The sequence below is a fragment of the Mytilus edulis genome, chromosome 5, assembly GCF_963676685.1.
Source record: "Mytilus edulis chromosome 5, xbMytEdul2.2, whole genome shotgun sequence".
In the NCBI taxonomy this organism is placed as follows: domain Eukaryota; kingdom Metazoa; phylum Mollusca; class Bivalvia; order Mytilida; family Mytilidae; genus Mytilus; species Mytilus edulis.
Window position 1 is genome coordinate 74,590,709 of NC_092348.1, and position 19,748 is coordinate 74,610,456.

Sequence of the window (19,748 nt, forward strand, 5' to 3'; positions counted from 1 at the left end):
ATGAGGCACTATGAAGGTTATTTTGCCTTTTCTTTTCATTTCTATACTTTTTGAATGAAATGGGCTGTGAAATGTTTTAGTTTACTGAGAGAATTAAAAACAAATATTTCGACACGTCTTGTCAAATATTGCTACGGCAATATATGCCTGGGGTTAGAAAACCCTTAGTGTTTCGAACAATTTAACATTGTATAAACAGTAAATATACAGAAAATTAACATATCAATGAAAGTTCATGTTAACAAAAAAAAGTGTTGCCTTCTGCGCTGATATTTTCAGGGACGAAGGATTCACCCGCAGTGGCATCGGCTCAGTGGTTGTAAAGAACTCCAAGTCGGATTAGGGAATGTTTCAGACAGTTAGATCATGCAACTTCTAATTTACTATTTTTTCTAAAACAAAATGTGATTAAAAACACCCTCATGTCAGCGGAAACGATAATAATTTCTTTGATTTAAACACGCAACCTCCTTTATAGGTTGATTTATTATAATGTTTTTCAATTGTTTTCATGTTTTCGAAAACCCAGTCAAGGTCATCAAATGCTTCAGGATAAGTCTAATAGATTTGTAAAATATTAATAATCCCAATGATTCTTAAGGTATAAAACCTCTAATTCATAGCCACATTGCTTTCTATGTTAAATTCTGCAATTTCAAGCATTTATAAAATTGAGAATGGAAATGGGGAATGTGCCAAAGAGACAACCCGACCATAGAAAAAAAACAACAGCAGAAGGTCACCAACAGGTTATGGCTACTTTATCTTAAGTTCAAATAAAGTGGCAGTTATGTCATGTCAAAACTGTACCTTATCCTGACTTGTGCTAAAAGAATCAATATACCTTTAATTGCATATTAGAGCGTACTGGTTCCCCAAAGTTGGATAGTACAAAAACCGGAACTTCTGATCTGAACAACAGGCCAAATGTGCTCTTCTATTAACATTTTATATACTTCTTTATTATTCAAGTTAAACTTTCAACAAGGATTCTGCAGTGATCTCAAGCCCCCAAGCTTTCATTTGATACAAAAACTACCCAAATATTCCCACTATTAATCAAGATACAGCTATATATGCGTAGGAATTATTTTGTTTAAAATATGTACTACTTTCTTGTATGTTCTTTCCGACCGGGCCTGAATTAGTGGTTCTATACCTTAAAGGTACATATATTTAATACACGACACTACAATATAAAATTAATATTCAAACAGACGGACGGATCAAACTATCCCACAATTGAATACAGCCATTTCTATATTTCAGAATGGCATGATGTTGAAGTGACATTGATCTACATCCTTCTTATAATTAATAAATCACAAAGTACATACAAAGCAACCGACAGAAGGAGGGTCTATTTCTCCTATATTTGTTTCACTAACATGGTCAAAATCTAAAAATTGCCAAATCATACTGGAAATTAAATATTAGAGTCTAAATGATATTATATAATATAATTTAAATATCTCCTTAAAATCAATATGCTATTCAGTGCTATATATTGCTGTTGAAGACATTTTTGGAAATTACAAAGATTTGGGAAATGTTGTTACGAAAGTTGTCGATAACCAAAACGAAATTAATTCGTTACCGAAAGACAATAATACATAGCTTTATTTTCGATAGAATTTTTGTTTTGGTTAACGATGTCCTTATACATTTTGAGACATATAGTCAAAATTTTCCTGATGCTAAAAGGACGTTTTAGAGGTTATGAACATGTCATTTTTGCTTGTGTATGTTTTGATTCCTAGTTAAGTTTAAAAAGCATAATTTATTCTTCGAGTCCGAATCTTTTTTTGAATGTCGTGGTTATCTCTCTACAAAAAATTAATCCCGCTTCCAATCAGCCTTATCTGCATATCCTATTATGCGATAAAATTAGTTCGTTGAGTTATAATTGTTTAAGGGGTTGAATGCACGCGATCAGATCATGCACGATATTGTACAAATTGACAAATTAAAAGTACACTGTGACAAGCGACATGACTGTTGTACATTGAGTGCTGTGAAAAACTTATCTGACATCTTCATAGTACCTCAAGAGTCAAAAGTAATATGCATTTAAGATCGTTCAATATTGCAAAATAAAAATGTGCAAGCCATCACTCTAATCATTTTAATAAAATAAAGTCTAGCCTTTCTTGTACTGTGTCACCACCGTTTCCCTATGGTTCCATTGATAGAAATTCGCAGCAGGTGAATAAAGGAATGTCAACTCATCTGTAAACAGAATGTGCGTTTGGATATGCGGATTGTACAGCTATGCTAAACCACAATCCCGGTTGACAAAGTGTAATCGAGGGGAAGTTATATATAAGTTCTGGATATTAAAGACAAATGTCAAATATTTATACTGTTGGTTTTACGTATGAAGATTCAAAAGCAAAATGGCCATATTCTTATTTTGGTTTTTGTTTTTAAGTTTATCATTAAACATATCATATTGCTTAATTTACATTATGAAAAGAATCTACCAGGAGTTATTCAAACTTAAAAACAAGGTCATCTTCAGTAAATAAATAAACATTATAATGCGGACCTTATAATGCACATGCATCAGTTAAATAAACTCATCATAGATACCAGGATTCAAATGTTGCACGCCAGACGCGCGTTTTGTCTACAAAGTACTCATCAGTGACGCTCGAATCAAAAAATTTAAAAGGTCATATAAAAGTTTAAAGTTGGAGAGCACTGAGGACACAAAATTCCTGAAGGTTTTGTCAAATAAAAATAAGGTAATCTATTTCTGGGGTAGTTTTATAAACAGTTAATTTATAATTGACCATATTAATGATAATTCATGGAGTTACTCTCGGGACGAAAAGTCCACCAGCAGTGGCTTAATAGATAGTGTAATGAAATACATGTATTGTAAAATCAAAAATAAATAAAGAAATGAACAATCATAAATTATTTGGTAACGGATTGTTGGTCCTCTATGCTCTTCAATTTCGTACTTAATTTGGTCTTTTAACTTTTTTTAATCGAGCGTCACTGATTAGTCTTTTTTTGACGAAACACGCGCCTGGTTTCTATGCTGAGCGTTTATACTGCACAATGGAGTTTTCTTATAAATTTTAAAGTACATTTCAGAAAGAAAGAAAAAAGGCAACAAAAGGATGAAGATCAAACAGAGAGAAAGAAAAAGACCTATGGACCAATTCCTGTCAAAACGCTTTGTTTGTTTAGTGTACAATTGAACTGAATGGAAAGTTGGTTTATTGAATGTTCTTCCTACAACAGGATCATAAAAAAAATTATATATTTTTACTGGGTTTTTTTTTTTTTGTCTTTTCGTCTTTTTTTTTATTTAGACGGAGCATTATCATTTTTTTATTTAGACGGAGCATTATCATTAACTTTTTTTTTTTTATTTAGACGGAGCATTATCATTAACTTTTTATTACCCCTTGACATTTTCTTAATTCATTGTTATACATCAACTTGTTAACTGATTAATTTAATGATTCTACTTACTCTGATCAAATGAAAATTATTCATAATCTTAAAAGTTTCATCCAACGTATGTTTAAATGTCATATAATAAAAACTTAGCTTTGAATAAAACTTGAATGTTACTATCTGTTGCATGTCGAAAGACTACAAATTTAAACAAAAAACACAGTAGCAAAGAAACAAAAGCAAAAAAATAACAAGAGCAACATCTAGAAATAAAAAACACAGGAGTTTGAAACTTTTAAAAATAAAAAAAACAGGAGCAACTTTTAGAAATAAAAAACACAGGAGCAACTTTTGGAAATAAAAACAAAAACAGGAGCAACTTTTAGAAATAAAAAACACAGGAGCAACTTTTGAAAAAAAACAGGAACAACTTTTAGAAATAAAAAACACAGTAGCAACTTTTGGAAATAAAAACAAAATCAGGAGCAACTTTTAGAAATAAAAAAAAAACAGGAGCAACTTTTAGAAATAAAAAATAACAGGAGCAACTTTTAGAAATAAAAAACACAGGAGCAACTTTTGGAAATAAAAACAAAAACAGGAGCAACTTTTAGAAAAAAAACAAAACAGGAGCAACTTTAAGAAATAAAAAATAACAGGAGCAACTTTTAGAAATAAAAAATAACAGGAGCAACTTTTAGAAATAAACAAGAATGCCCCACTCGCACTATCATTTTCGATGTTCAATGGACCGTGACATTGAGGTAAAAACTCTAATTTGGCATTAAAATTAGAAAGATCATAGGGAACATGTGTACTAAGTTTGAAGTCGATTGGACTTCGAATTCATCAAAAACTACCTTGACCAAAAACTTTAACCTGAAGCGGGACAGACAGATGGACGGACGGACGGTACGACGATTGAACGGACGCACAAACCAGAAAACATAATGCCCCTCTACTATCGTGGGGCATAAAATATAGGAGCAACTTTTATGTCTAAAAGTGACATCAATTCAGTTTGTTATATTCACTTCGCACAAGGACTTGTATAGTGACACTATAGCTACACAAATCCTTGCTTCGCATTATCCTCAAGAGTGGGTATCTTTTCTCGCTTGCTACGAACGTCCGGAGTGACAGCTATGTGTATCCGGCGGCCATGGCTACGCTTGCCACGGTGACGGCGTAAACTTAGACATGCACTCCATATCTATTATATTCCATAATATGATTATTTAAAGGTCATTAGCTGAGATTTCGACAATCATAATAGTATGATTAATATGTGTTTCAAACATTAATAAAAGTGGCTGGGTTCAATTTTGTTGGAAAAAAAAACTCAAAATATCGCTTATATATTATTGTTTTGTAAGACAAAAATTCGACTTCATTTGAGTAAGTTTGCATGGAAACTTTAATCTGACTCTTTGGCAGGAAATGGATTTAGCACATTCATTCAATAAATCACATGATCATCCACAGTTTTCTGAAGACATATCGATGATGAATTAGATGACGTCGTGTCCTAAAATACGTAAGAAATGCTGATACTTTATCACGATTTAATGCATTAATTGTTTAATGTTTGAATAGAGCTTTTGTAATTCTAATAAATATTTTAGTATGTAATAAATAAGATTAAAGATTTTCAGTCTATTCGTAGGTAGTGAATTCGAATTGGAACCTAGTAATTACCCTTTAACTACATTTGTAGTATGCAAACGCATAAATGCTTTCAATATACTTCTAAACCGTATATTTTGTTTACTCAGACTTAATAGATCTATAATAAAGACACCGCACATATGATGATTACAAATTAAACAGTAAAATTTAAAAATGCTTTATTAGAATTGAGTAAGCTCAATGAAACTGAAAAGATTTTTTATTTTATTTCTGTGAATATCTAAAAGTTATTAGTTATAAAGTAACAACCTTTGAACAATAAATTTCACATTCTAACCACGAAAATAGAAAACTATTCACAATATTGTAAATTCAGAAATTATTGCATGCATATATTATTACGATGTTTTAAGAATGATCGATATGCGAGATAAATTATTGCGATTTTAGGAATATCTGCATACAGAAATATGCATTCAGAATCCGAGTTCTTTTTATTGCGATACTCACCCAGTCGCATTATTCGCATTAATAAAAACCTTGCAATAATTTCTGTATTTACAGTAATCCCTTCAATGGATATAGCAGCATATATTGAAAATGAGCAATGGTGTCCGGGACAAAACAATATCAGTGAAAACAAGACATTATATCTATAGATAAAATGAGTGGTTGTGTTTACGTAAATAAGACAGCACTAGCAACCCAACAATACAAAAACCAAAAGACCTTTAGAGATCTTAGAGGTCAACACACGATCCTCACCAATACAAAGAAGGATGTACACTTTTTTAAGCTCCAAATCAATTAATGTCTAACAAAATTTTGAATAATAAACTTAACAGCGACTTTCAAACAGGCAGATTTCTTCTTCGTTAGAATCGTTCCCCAAATTAATATAAATTAGAAAATGTGGCATTCAACACATCGAACATTAAGCTATAAAGGGCCCAAAAATGACTAGTGTAAAACAATTCAAACAGAAAAGCCAACGATCTAATATATATATGAAAAACGAGAAACACATATGAACCACACCAACAAACGATAATCACTGAACAACAGGCTCCTGGCTTAGGACAGGTGCATATATAGAAATTCAACGGGTTTAAACCTAATGGTTAATTTGCTATTAAGCAAATAAGAAAAGGCAAGCATTTTAGAGAAAATACAAGTCAACCCTTGATACCATGAGCGACTTTTGTATTCTTCGTTCGGATACCATTGTAATAATCTTTGCTCTATAATCCAAAGTTCATTCTCTAGTTAGATAACCGTCTCGTACAAATCCGTTCACATTTAATAATCATTCACATATTTTAGTGCGAGATTCTTGTAGGTAGACAATGTCTTTAAACACTCCGTCTCGTACAAATCCGTTCACATTAAATAATCATTCACATATGTTAGTGCGAGATTCTCATGGGTAGACACTCCGTAGTAGTAACCGTTTTGATGTTTTATTTTTAGGATCCCAGCTGCTATTATTGTTCATTAATAAGCTGGTTAACCATGCTAAATGTGGTAGACTGATACTTGCTTTAAACGTCTGAATGAATGGTAACTAAATAATGACGGTATACCCTCTGATTAAGTAGTCATAAGTATAGACACAATCCCTAAATCATTAACATCATGGCTGCAAAAGCTTTGCTTAAATGACACTTAGTGTCATGTGCACATGTTTGTTTTTGGTATAGGTACTATTCATCACACTGCTATAAACGTAAGTAATAATTATAGCTATTTCATCTAAGGTGTAGGCGAATTATCCGAGAGAAAATTAATACAATTGAATAAAAAAAGGAATAAGGACAACATATAAATAAGAAGATGTGGTATGAGTGTCAATGAGACAACATTCCATCAAAATGTATAAAAAGTAAACATTTATAGCTTAAAGTACATCCTCCAACACGGAGCCTCGGCTCACCCATGACAGCAAGCTATAAAGTGCCCCAAAATGACCAGTGTAAATCAATTCAAACAGGAAAACCAACGGTCTAAGCTATATGAAAAACGAGAAACACTTATCAACCATACCAACAAACGCCAAGCTTTGTTTCGGTTAACCGTATTCCCTTTCTCTCAAATATTTTGTCTTTATAACATGGGCATTTTTATTTGATCTGAGTGTTTTAAACAGCTACGTAATTGAAATATGTTCTGTTTATATCATCATAGAGCAAGCAAGCGCAGGTTTAATAGAAACAGGCGTGGTGAAAGTCTTGACCTTGATATGGAATTCATTTTTATTTATTGCAAGAGAATGAAGTTACCTTGTACTATGGGTAAAGTGACCATTCACTTACTGGACATTTGTGGCAGTAAATGTTACACTTATGAAGGAGATATCACGGATAACCGTTGGCTCCCGAATAGTTTTAGACCACACCCAATCGATTAATATTTGTTTGAAACTATGGAATAGTTATAGTAATAAACTTATTACATATAGTCATATGAGTTTATTTTGAATACAGCCTATATAAGATAAGATAAGATAAGATCAATTTTATTTTCCAAATTAGGTCCCCAGGGGGGCATATACACTTAACATATATAATTGATACAACATATATAAACGTTGTAAACCACTTTTTTTACTTTTTGAAAGATTTCAAAACAAATATTCTACGAATTTGTACGTATCAACTTTATATACTAGTATAGTTAACTTTGCTTAGTAAGATAGTTATTGAATAACTGTGTGCACCACGGGTTAGTCTGCTTAAAAATGTGCCATTTTCTAAAAAATAATTCTTTTTTCTTAAGTTACAAATTAAGAATAGTATGGCTACTTAATCCATTTTAAATGTCCAAACCCAAAAGGAAAGTTAGCTGTCTGGTATCTAAACTTTAGATTTCAGAGTAGAAGAAGGCATTTCGTGTTGAATTTGACCATACAAAATTGTTATCAAGATCTCGATAATGTTTTATTATGACTTTAAGAGCCAACGTATTATTAATCAAAAAGGATATATATATACCTTACTTCCTTACAAAAAAGTTTCCAAAAAAAATGATCTAATCTGACATTGGTTTTTGCCTTTTCTTATTCATCTTCTCTGTTTTGGCCAGGGTGTTGTTGGTTCTTCCGTGAAGTATGATTTAATTGCACTAAACAACGGTTTCATAGAAAACTGGTTAACCAAAAGTACACTGACAATTCTATATAATTGCTTGGATAAAATGTGAATTATTCATAAGCATAATCATTTAATCCTATGCATGCTTAAATGTCAGAATAAGAAAACCGAATAAAAATCTTAAATCTTATTATCGATTGCATGTAGAATATCTGGAACAACTTTATGACTCAAATGGAAATATGTGTTTTGGAATTACTTTGATCCATCTTTACCCTTCAAAGAAGACCAATTTATTATTGTGAATAAAAAATATGTGTGAAAAAAAGTGCCTATTTATACGAGACAGCAATCACTAGTACAACTTAAATTTGATAATGTGTCTATCAATTAAAGGACCTGTATAAAATGCATCAAGGAGACAGCAACCCAACAAAGCAAAATATTTTTTTTTAAATCTTGAGGGTCATGATTTAATACACAATTAATTATTTCCCGAATTTTCCATTCCATTGCTATAGTTTGTTTCGAGTGAAGTGAGGACGGCGTAAAAAGTTCCACCGTGTATAGGTTGTATACACTCATGGTTTTACAGTAATGGCGTAACTGTTCCCTTATGGCCTTTCTTTTAATTTCTGTACAGTAAAAAAAAATCCCTTTTTCAATTATCTTGAAGTAGAATCATTACGTATGAGCGTGAATGTCTCTTAATAAAAGTGATGTCAATTGTCCTAAGTTATAAAAAGTTGATAATATTTTAAACAGAAATAAACAAATAACTAGAACCAACATTCAAGTTCTCAATATAAAGAACGTCAGAATGTTTGGGATTAACCATGATTTTTCTGGCAAACGGGAGATAATTCAACTTGGTATGTGTATCTGAACAACATGATGAGTGCAACATTATAGGTCTTTAAATTCTCCCTCGCCCTGCTCGTCCGAGTTTTAAGTATTTCTACTCTAAATTCAGTAGGCTTTAAACCAGAAAAACACAGAAATAGGATTAGTTGCTCTCAGTAACATATTATTTTCTCTTACGATATTATATTTTATTTTACTTTGTACAGATTTCTTCGATTCAAACAGCATACATGTATACATACATGTAACAAACATAGCAGCAACTGTATATAAACTAATGTATATGTAGCTGGGTAGGTGTTGTTTAATTTTGATTTTTCCATGTAATGTTTTGTGGACATTGTGGTCTTTTCTTTTCGCTTTTTTTTTCATTTTTTGTAATGGCGTTGTCAAGTTTCTCTTCGACTTGTGAGTTTTGAAGTTCCCCTTGGTGTCTTCCGCCACTTGTTTACAAACATGTTATTTGCACGATAGTGTCATACTTTTCTTTCGTATGATGCATAAGAAAAATATTTACATTTCATTCTGCAGTGATGACTGTTGACCGTACACGATGATGCATGCAAGTGGCGTTGTTTGTAGTTGGAACATTTTTAGTAGTATATATTGTGTGGCAGCAGCAAATATTTTTGCCACGTTGACAAAAATTTTGCCCCCGTCAGCAAAAATTGCATAATATATTTGTTGGATAATATCAAAATATTGATTTTTAATTTGTAAAATATAAAAGAATGTTTTTATTTTTTTTTTCACTGCATTAAACAATTTTAATGCATTACCAATCAATTTAACATTGTTGATATGCTGGATATGGAAGTAGTAAAAGTAAATTGAACATTTAAAAAAAATTTTCATTTCATTAAACAATTTAACGCATTACCAATCATTTAAATTGTTGATATGCTGGATATGGAAGTAGTAAAAGGAACATTTAAAACAATTTGAGAGCTTTAATTTGATAAAAGTTTAATTGGTAAATATAATAATTAACCCTAACCCTAACCCTAACCCTAACCCTAACCCTAACCCAAACAAAAATATCATACATTATAAATTATTATTATTATTAATAAAACATGGATGAGATAGAATCATGTGAAAATATAGCCAGACTTGATAACATATTCGATATAATATATGCAAAGTCAGTTTTTGACATTCTGAAGAAGGAAAATCAAGTGGAACACATAAGTGGAGGAAATGCATGGGATTTTTTTTATCAAGTAGAAACAGATAAAGTGTACACCGATTTTGTTAATTTAGTCAGACAATCAAATATTCCAGATAATGTGAGAGTCTACTATCAACTTACATTTTTACAATCAACAGATTGGAAAAATACTATATTGAAAACACCGCACAGAGCATCTCGCATAATAGATAAAGTTGAAAAAATGATAGATTTGGAACCTATTTTTAACAATGGAAAATGATGATTTAGATGAAAAACTTAGGAATGTATATTACAATACAGCAAATGGGGGAGCATACCTAAGTGCTGAAAAAATTTATCAAACGTTGAAGACATCAAGAGATGGAAATGTACCAAGCGTATACAAGATCAGGAAATGGATGGAAAAAATAGACGACTACAATTTACAAAAACCTGTAAAACGTAGAATTAAAAGAGTGAAAATAATTGTATCGGAACCGTATGAGCAATACGATGCTGACCTTATGGATGTATCCAACATACAGAAATATAACAATAAGACACGTTTCCTGTTGGTTGTTATCGATATTTTCACACGGTTTTTATGGATTTATCCATTAAAAAACAAGTTTGGGAAGACAGTAGCTGATGCATTTGAAAAAATCTTCAAACATGGTAAAATCCCTTTGAAGGTTTCCACAGATGCGGGAACTGAATTCAAAAACAAAGATTTGAAACGTGTGTTTAAAAAATATGACATTTACCATCATGTCTATTTAAATTCCGACAGTAGTAAAGCGTCAATAGCAGAGAGGGTCAATTTGACATTTCGGAGGATGATGTTCCGATATTTTACAAAGCATAGAACTTATAGCTATCTCAATGTTATACAAAATTTGGTAGCAAGTTATAATGCAACGCCACATAGAAGTTTAAATAATACAGCTCCAAAAGATGTGAATGAGAAAAACAAATATGATTTGTGGGCATATATGTATATTAAAACTCCACCCAAAGAAAAACGAATCAGAGAAAAGAAAGAAACATTAAAAGTACAACGTAAAAGAGGGAAACAGTTTCATTTTAAAATCAATGACATGGTAAGACTGAGCCATTTGAAGAAACCGTTTCAAAGAGCTTATCAGCAACAGTGGACCTCCGAAATATTTAAAATATATAGACGATTTCTAATACATGGGAAAATCTTTTATAAAGTACAAGATTTTTTGGACAAGGAAGTTGTAGGCAATTTCAATTATACAGAGTTGCAGCGTGTGAAAAAGGAGGCTGACGCATTGTGGTTTGTTGAGAAAGTGCTTAAATGGCGAAGGCGGAATGGTCAACGTGAGGGTTATGTAAAATTCCAGGATTGGGATAAACGTTTTTGTCAGTGGATTCCTGAGAGAGATATTGTTGACTTTTAAAATGAGCTTTTACATGGTCATTAACAGTAACAAAAATTTAGACATTTACCCACATAACAGACCACACAAATTCCGTACATATCTTCAGACGCCAATAGTGATGAAATCAAAATGGAAAGTCGCATTAGTTGATATTAAATTATCATCAAATAATGATCTATATATATATGCAAACATATGCGGTGATGTAATAGTCGATGGTAACAAACAACCCTTATTGAAGCGAATATGTTGCTGCTCTCAAACTGAATACTACCACTTTGATCAACTTGCATACATTCCAGTGGTGAAAAGTGAAATAAGAGACATTGAATTCTTTATTACTGACATGCAAGGGAGTCATGCATCATTTTTAAAAAATCCAGTGTCGATTACACTGCACTTCAGGTCGTATCCATACTTTGCATGATAATCATGGAATTGAACAATTCTCAATATGTGCTAGACCCTAGGACATGGATAATGTACTATGAAAATCTAGCGAATGACAAACATCACAATTCATATCTTAATAATTCATACAGAAGAACTATCCAGAGTGGTGGTTCCCTCACTAATTCAGCAGCTAGCTTCATGGAACCAATCACATTACCACAAAGTAAACCACATGCGCAATCACCCATTAAACTTGTAACACATGCACAGCAGCAGGTGGAAAATGCTAAGTCGGAAATTAGTCGAGCTGTGAAAAAGATAAAACGCAAACGTGGGAAGTTACAAAACAGTAATAGAAAAAGCCATAGAGGGGAGCAGAAGAAAACGAAAAAGACAAAGAAAGGAGGAAGGAAAAATAAAACAAACAGTAAGAAAGGAAGTGTACAGAGTGTGAAAAAAAGATTAAAGAATCAGCTAATTGAAAAGGATATTTTCCAGTAAAATTCAAAATGGCTAAAATAAATCCTGAAACATTTCATGAGCTGCAACCAAGTCAGTTGTCTTTATTCAATCTACCAGGTCATCAAACTGCAGTCACAAGAATCACATATGAACATATTCGACCAGCTGCAACTTTTACAAAGACATCGCCAATAGAGTTTCACATATCTGGTGGAACAGAGTATCTAGACTTAAGTAAATCAACAATGCATGTACGTCTAAGACTTAAAAGAGGAGATGGAACCATAGCAGATAGCAGTGACGTTAATTGCGGGCCTGTGAACTATGTTTTGCATGCATTATTTAATCAAATAGATGTTTTAATTCAAAATAAAATTGTCACATCTTCAACAGGATTTTACCCTTACAAAGCTTATATGCAAACTTTATTGAAATATGGGAAAGAAGCTAAAGAATCGCAGCTCTCAAGTCAATTATGGATAGACGATCATCAAGGAACATTGGATGATGCAGATTGTAACACAGGATCAAATCTTGGGCTCTACAGAAGAACAGCATACATAAAAAATGGTAAAACTGTTGATCTTGAAGGAAACATTTTCCATCCCCTGTTTTCAATGAATCGTTACATATTAAATCAAGTAGGAGTTACTGTGAAATTCTACAGATCGAGACCAGAATTTTATCTAATGTCGGTTGATGAAGATGCTGATTATTACCTTGAGATTGAAGATATGTATCTATCAATAGCAAAGATCCACGTTCACCCCGGCATTGTATATGGCCACGATTCTATACTCAGGACAGTAAACGCTAAATATCCCATTGTGCAAAATGATGTTCGCACAATTTCACTTCCAGCTGGTCAAATAAGTTTTAACTTCAACAACATATTCCAGAATAATAGACCCAATAAGGTATTGATAGCCTTTACGGGGAGTCAAAACATAGCAGGTGACTACTCACTATGTCCGTGGACATTCAAACATTGCCACCTAAGTGAAATAAATCTTAAAGTTGAGGGAGTGCCAGTTTCCGGGAATCCTGTCAGAGTAAAATTTGACTCGTCAAGTGGAGAATCATCCATTGTTGCATTTCGCAATCTATTTGAGGTTGCTGGGAAAACTCTGCAAGACTGTGGTAATGGATTAAACAGAGACAGTTTTTCTGAAGGATATGCCTTGTATGCCTTTCAACTGGAACCAATTTTTGAAGGTTTAGATTATTTAACATTGAAAAGGAATGAACGTGTCAATTTGGAATGCACATTTGATTCTCCCCTCACTGAACCAACAACTATAATCATTTATAGTGAATTTAGTGGATATTTTGAAATAACTCAAACTCGAGACATCATAATTCAAGAATGAACACTATGCAATTGGAGTGTATGATTAATTGTGATGAACTAATGAAGGATAAAATTGTTGGTATATTTGCAGCAGATCAGATACCTAAGATAGTGAGAAATCGACCCATGGGATTTATTTGTAACACTGAAAATCATTTTGAGAATGGTGCACACTGGATCGCCTTTTTCATAAATGAGGAACGAAGAGGGATATTTTTCGACAGCTTCGCACACTCTCCCGATTATTATTCACGTCACTTCTTAAAATTCTTTGAACACAATGCGATATCTCTGGAAATAAATCAAAAACGATTACAGAGTGAGAATTCATCAGTATGCGGTCAATATTGCATTTTCATCTTATCACTCTTATGTAGAGAGTATGATCTAACTAACATTCACGATTTTTTCAGTGATAATCATCAAGCAAACGACATCTTTGTTTTCAATGTGATTGGTAAAACCTATTCACACTGCATATGAAAAAGTGTTTAAAATGATGAGACACATGGTAACAATCATCATTCGAGCAAGAGGTGATCATCATGAGTTTGGTGAAATTTCAAACACCCATGACTTCAATATGTGTCGGTCCAACGGGTTCAGGAAAAACTACATACATTAAAAGATTATTAGAGAACGCTCAGGAAATGTTTACAATACCACCTCAGAAGATATACTACTGTTACAGCATATGGCAAGATGTCTTCGATGAATTGAAAAAAACTGTCTCCAACATTTCATTTCAACTGGAACTGCCTGATGAAAGTGATTTTCTTGTTGATAAGGATATACACACATTATGGATCATTGATGATAAAATGGATGAAGTAGTGGACTGTAAACTGATGCAGAAGATTTATTGCGTTTTAAGTCATCACACCTTAACATCAATTATTTTTATACTACAAAATTTATATCAGAAGGGGAAGGTTATGCGATCAATCAGTTTGAATTCTCACGTCTTTTTTCTTTTCAAAAATGGTAGAGATTCACTGCAAATACAATCTTTAGCTCGACAAATGTTTCCAGGTCAAGTTCGCTTTTTCATGGACGTTTACCAACGTGCAATTAGCAGACCATACAATTGCTTGATAGTGGATATAGCACCAGGTTCAAACCCTGAATATCAGTTGCGCGCAAATCCTTTTCCGGGGGAGGACACGATTGTTTATCAACCAAAATGATTTTAAAAGAATCAAGTAGAAGCTTCCTTAAATTATTGGCGAACACTACACCTGAACAATCTGCTCAAATCATAAAAAGCACGGACCACAGACAATTACAACTATTAGTAGAAATAGTATTCAACTGTCTAAAAAGCGTCATACCATTGTCTGAGAGGGTTAAAAGGAATCTTTCAACTTTTGCAAAGTTCATTCGTGCTGTGGTAGTTAATAATATAACACCTCAGTTGAGGAGAAAACGTTTACTGAAGATAATTGTTATTATTCCAACATTGATATCATCTTTTTTCAAATACTATGACTCGGGAGTTAATACTATTACCCAAGGAGAAATATGAAAGATTGATGAATATGTCCAACCAATGTGAAATTGTTAATGTGAAAGAAAAAGAAAAGGAATATGATGGTAAAGATAGTGACAGTATAAAAACAGAAATAAACCTAGAAGAAGATGTAACCAAACAACATGGTAGTGGTCAGGTTTTGCAAAAAACAGAATTGAAAAATTTAAAAGAAACTGTAGATCGATCAAAATCAGACAATCAAGAGGAAAATAGGATGGATGTTGATGAATATGATGGTGCAGCAGAGGGTAAAGCTATCAAGATGTCTCCTGAAAAATTCTTAAGAAATGTGGAAAAATCGCAAAATCGCAAAAGATTAAAGAGTAAATGGTTATCATTTCATTTGTAATGAAGAAGTGGATTATTTAAAACTATTGGAGACTTCAATCAATCACTTGTATTTTTCTTTAAATTTGTCTATATTTATATATGTATATAATATATTGTCTATTTGTATATTTACACTGTGTACCTTTAAATTTAATTAATAAAATAAATATTTAGATAACATATGTTCGCCTATTAGTTCTAGTCCACGATCGCGTAGTATATATAAAACGTTGAAAGTGCTATTGATATCACAATTGTCATGGCTGATGATCATTTCTGCGAGGATTTATTGCGTCTTTATCCTGACAGTAACCCTCAATATCAACAGCAGTTGCGAGAGTTAAATGATCGATTGAGTGTTGATAATGACAACAGATCAAATCTTACGGTTAAGGTCTATTCATGTTATTATTGTAAACTTCTGTTTGATCACCCTTCCAAACTGAAGAGACACCAGAGAAACAGTTGTACATTTCCATGTCGACAATGTGATAGACATTTTGATTCAGCGGAAAATTTGTTTAAACATAGCAACATCGATCATACAACTTATCAGACTGGTTCAGGAAACACTGATTCAAATTCACATACTACAATCAAACATAAAAGTGTGGATAAGTCTGCTCTCTTGGGAATAGCACGAGCTCGTTTCATTTATCCGAATGAGGATAATGGGGAAAAGTATGATCTTCTAGCATTTTTATCTGGAATTAAGCATGAGGTAAAAACTCATTTACAAGAGATGTGTGATGAACTCGGTCATATTAAGTGGTATATGAATTGTCTTGTGCAAATGATCAAGCCGAATGGAGGTGAAGGTGGTAATGATTTAAAGAATAATGCACATTTTATCTCGAAGACATCGAATCTAGTTGATAGAGCAAATATAGATGATGAACATGATATTAATGTGACATATCAAAAAATATTCAAAAGTTTTGATGAGTATATACGAAATGGGAGCGGTTGGTCATTAGATCATATTAAACACATTGAGATTAATACAGCTAAATATAAACCTTTAGGCGGTGGATCGTATATACCCCTACCAAGAACTCTTGCTGCAACCAGAGCGTTACTCAACATAAGAAACTTAGATGAAAAATGTTTTGTATATGCTATTATAGCATCCATACATCCTACGTGTTCAGGTGACCCTTCTAAAGTGCATCACTACATCCCATATGAACATGAATTGAACATGGAAGGTATACAATTGCCCGTTGCACCATCATTTGTGAGTAAATTTGAAAGGCAGAATAACATTTCAGTAATGGTGTTAGGATTTGAAGAGGGTGAATTTTTCCCCCTCCATGTAACAGGTCTAAGAGAAGCTCATCATGAAGTTGACTTATTGTATTTGAAAAGTGGGAATAAAAGTCACTGGTGTTTGATTACAGATCTCAATAGACTTTTATATCGAACAAAATGCTTGGGACGCAGTCATAAGTATTGCAGATTCTGTTTATCAGGTTTCACCAGTGAACATACTTTAGAGAAACATATAAAATACTGCTCAAAATTTGAAGCTCAACATGTGACATATCCCACCAAGGGGGTAGACGATATACTAACATTTCAAGATCACGCCAAACAGTTACAAACATCATTTGTTATTTATGCTGACATGGAAACATTTTGCGAACCTATGGTTACTGAAGAGCCAGAAGATAATCGAACCAGCACAACGAAATTAACAAAGTTGATACCATGCGGGTACGGTTATCAAGTTGTTTGCATCGATGACAGATACACTCAACCACCTAAAATATATAGAGGTGAAAATGTTAGTGAACACTTCCTTCATAGTCTTCTTGACGAAAATAAACGTATAAAGGCTATTTTGAACAATCCTGAACCCTTGTGCATGACTGTTGAAGATGAGGAAGATTTTCAATCAAGTACACATTGCCACATTTGCATGGAAGAATTTACAGATTCCACTATCCGCGTTCGAGACCATGCACATGTTTCAGGTAAATTTCGTGGCGCTTCATGCAGAGATTGCAATCTTAATTTTAAAGAACACACATTCGTGCCAGTTATATTTCATAACCTGAAACAGTTTGATGCACATTTAATCTGTTCCTCGATAGGTATTTTCAAGAGTGAAGAAATTGGCTGCATAGCCACGAATGCAGAAAAGTACATCAGTTTCAACCTATCCAATCTGCGCTTTATCGATTCATACCAGTTTTTGAATTGTTCACTAGAGGAATTGGTATCGTCAATGTCTAAGGAGAATCCGAAAGAAACATTTAAACATTTTACAAAAGAATTTGATGATGATAAGCGGATTGCTCTTTTGTTGAAAAAAGGAACATATCCTTACGAATACATTGACAATGCAGCAAGGTTCAATGAAACTGAATTACCCTCTATAGACAAATTCTACAGCAATTTATCAGAGAAAACAATTAGTCAAACCGAGTATGAACATGCGCAACGGGTATGGAATCAAATGAATATTAAGAATATAGGCGAATATCACGATCTTTATCTAAAAACTGACGTTCTATTATTAGCTGATGTATTTGAAACTTTCAGGAAGAAGTGGATAACGAACTATTCCCTCGACCCTGCAAATTATTACACTCTTCCAGGGCTTTCCTGGCAATCTGCATTGAAAATGACTGGTGTGAGACTTGAGCTATTGACAGATCCTACAATGTGGCTCTTCTTTGAGCAGAGTATACGAGGAGGTTTAACAATGGTGAGCTGCAGACATGCAAAAGCAAACAATCCCTACTTGAGCAATTATGATCCAGCTTTACCAACTTCATACTTGATGTATGTAGATGCGAACAATTTATACGGTTTAAGCATGAGCATGCCATTAGCTGTGGGGAAATTCCAGTGGTTGTCAGAAGAGGAAATAAACGATTTCAATGTCTTAAATGTATCCAATAACGCTGACATCGGATATGTCATTGAATGCGATTTGGATTACCCAGATAACTTACACGATCTTCACAATGATTTTCCTCTTGCAGTTGAAAAAGGAGTGATAACAAATGAAATGCTTTCACCTCATTCACGTCATCTGTATGAGCAAGCAAATGATGATGGGAAAGAATACCAACCGAGCACCAAATTGCTAGCTACTTTGAAAGATAAAAAGCATTACATCTTGCACTATGTGAATCTAAAGTTATACCTCAAACTAGGTTTGGTTTTGAAGAAGATTCACAATATAGTTTCATTTGAACAGCGTCCATGGTTGAAACAGTATATTGACTTCAATACCGAAATGAGGAAAAAGGCTACTAGCAATTTCGAGCAAAAACTTTTAAAAATGGCAACAATGCTATTTTCGGTAAATCAATGGAATCGTTGCGGAAACATATCAACTTCTCTCTCTGTCATAGGTGGGATAAGTTTCAAAAACTTACTGCAAAATCATCATTTAAAAGCTTTAAGATATTCAACGACCACTTGTGCGGCGTGCTACAAACCAAAACAAAAATTTTCTTCAACAAACCAATTTACCTAGGACAAATGATTCTCGATCTGTCAAAGGCGCACATGGTTGATTACTACTACAACCACATGAAAAAACTATACAAGGAGAATGTAACATTATGTTACACAGATACTGACAGTTTCATTATGCATGTGAGAACTGATGACATATATAGAGACATGTCGTTAAACAGTGAGCTATATGACTTTTCAAATTATCCAGCTGATCACCCTCTTTACACCAAAGACAGGAAATCGATTATTGGTTTATTCAAAGATGAATGCAAGTCCATTCAAATGGTGGAATATATCGGACTAAGAGCAAAAATGTATAGTTTTATCACCGCAGACGACAAGGAAACTGTAGTAGCAAAGGGTATTAAAACCCGAAATGTTAGATTCGAACAATATAAAAACACCTTGTTCAATTGTTCTCCACTACTCTCGCATATGTACACTTTGAGAAGTTTCAACCATCAGATTCACATGGTGAAGGTTGTGAAAAGTGGACTATCACCATATGATGACAAGAGACACTTGCTGGATGATAATGTGCATTCGCTAGCATATTTTCATAGAAAATTAAAAGAAAAACATTAATACAATTGTAAATTGAAAAAAAAATCCATATCCGTAATAAATTCAAGAAAAAGAAAACACACTG

At 33.1% G+C, this 19,748-nt stretch overlaps 2 protein-coding genes across 2 annotated transcripts; both read left to right on the plus strand.

Moving 5' to 3' along the window:
- Window positions 1–10,418: 10,418 nt before the first annotated feature.
- Window positions 10,419–11,573, plus strand: LOC139525239 (uncharacterized). Its single transcript, XM_071320435.1, has one exon. The coding sequence runs from the start codon at window positions 10,419–10,421 to the stop codon at window positions 11,571–11,573; it is 1,155 nt and encodes a 384-aa protein (XP_071176536.1).
- Window positions 11,574–12,457: 884 nt separating this feature from the next.
- On the plus strand, window positions 12,458–13,780 carry LOC139525240 (uncharacterized protein F54H12.2-like). Its single transcript, XM_071320436.1, has one exon. It carries the CDS (start codon window positions 12,458–12,460, stop codon window positions 13,778–13,780), a length of 1,323 nt encoding a protein of 440 aa, XP_071176537.1.
- Window positions 13,781–19,748: the final 5,968 nt, after the last annotated feature.

Excerpts from the sequence above, each read along its gene's own strand:
- LOC139525239 (XM_071320435.1), top strand. The coding sequence starts at position 10,419 with ATGGAAAATGATGATTTAGATGAAAAACTTAGGAATGTATATTACAAT.
- LOC139525240 (XM_071320436.1), top strand. The coding sequence starts at position 12,458 with ATGGCTAAAATAAATCCTGAAACATTTCATGAGCTGCAACCAAGTCAG.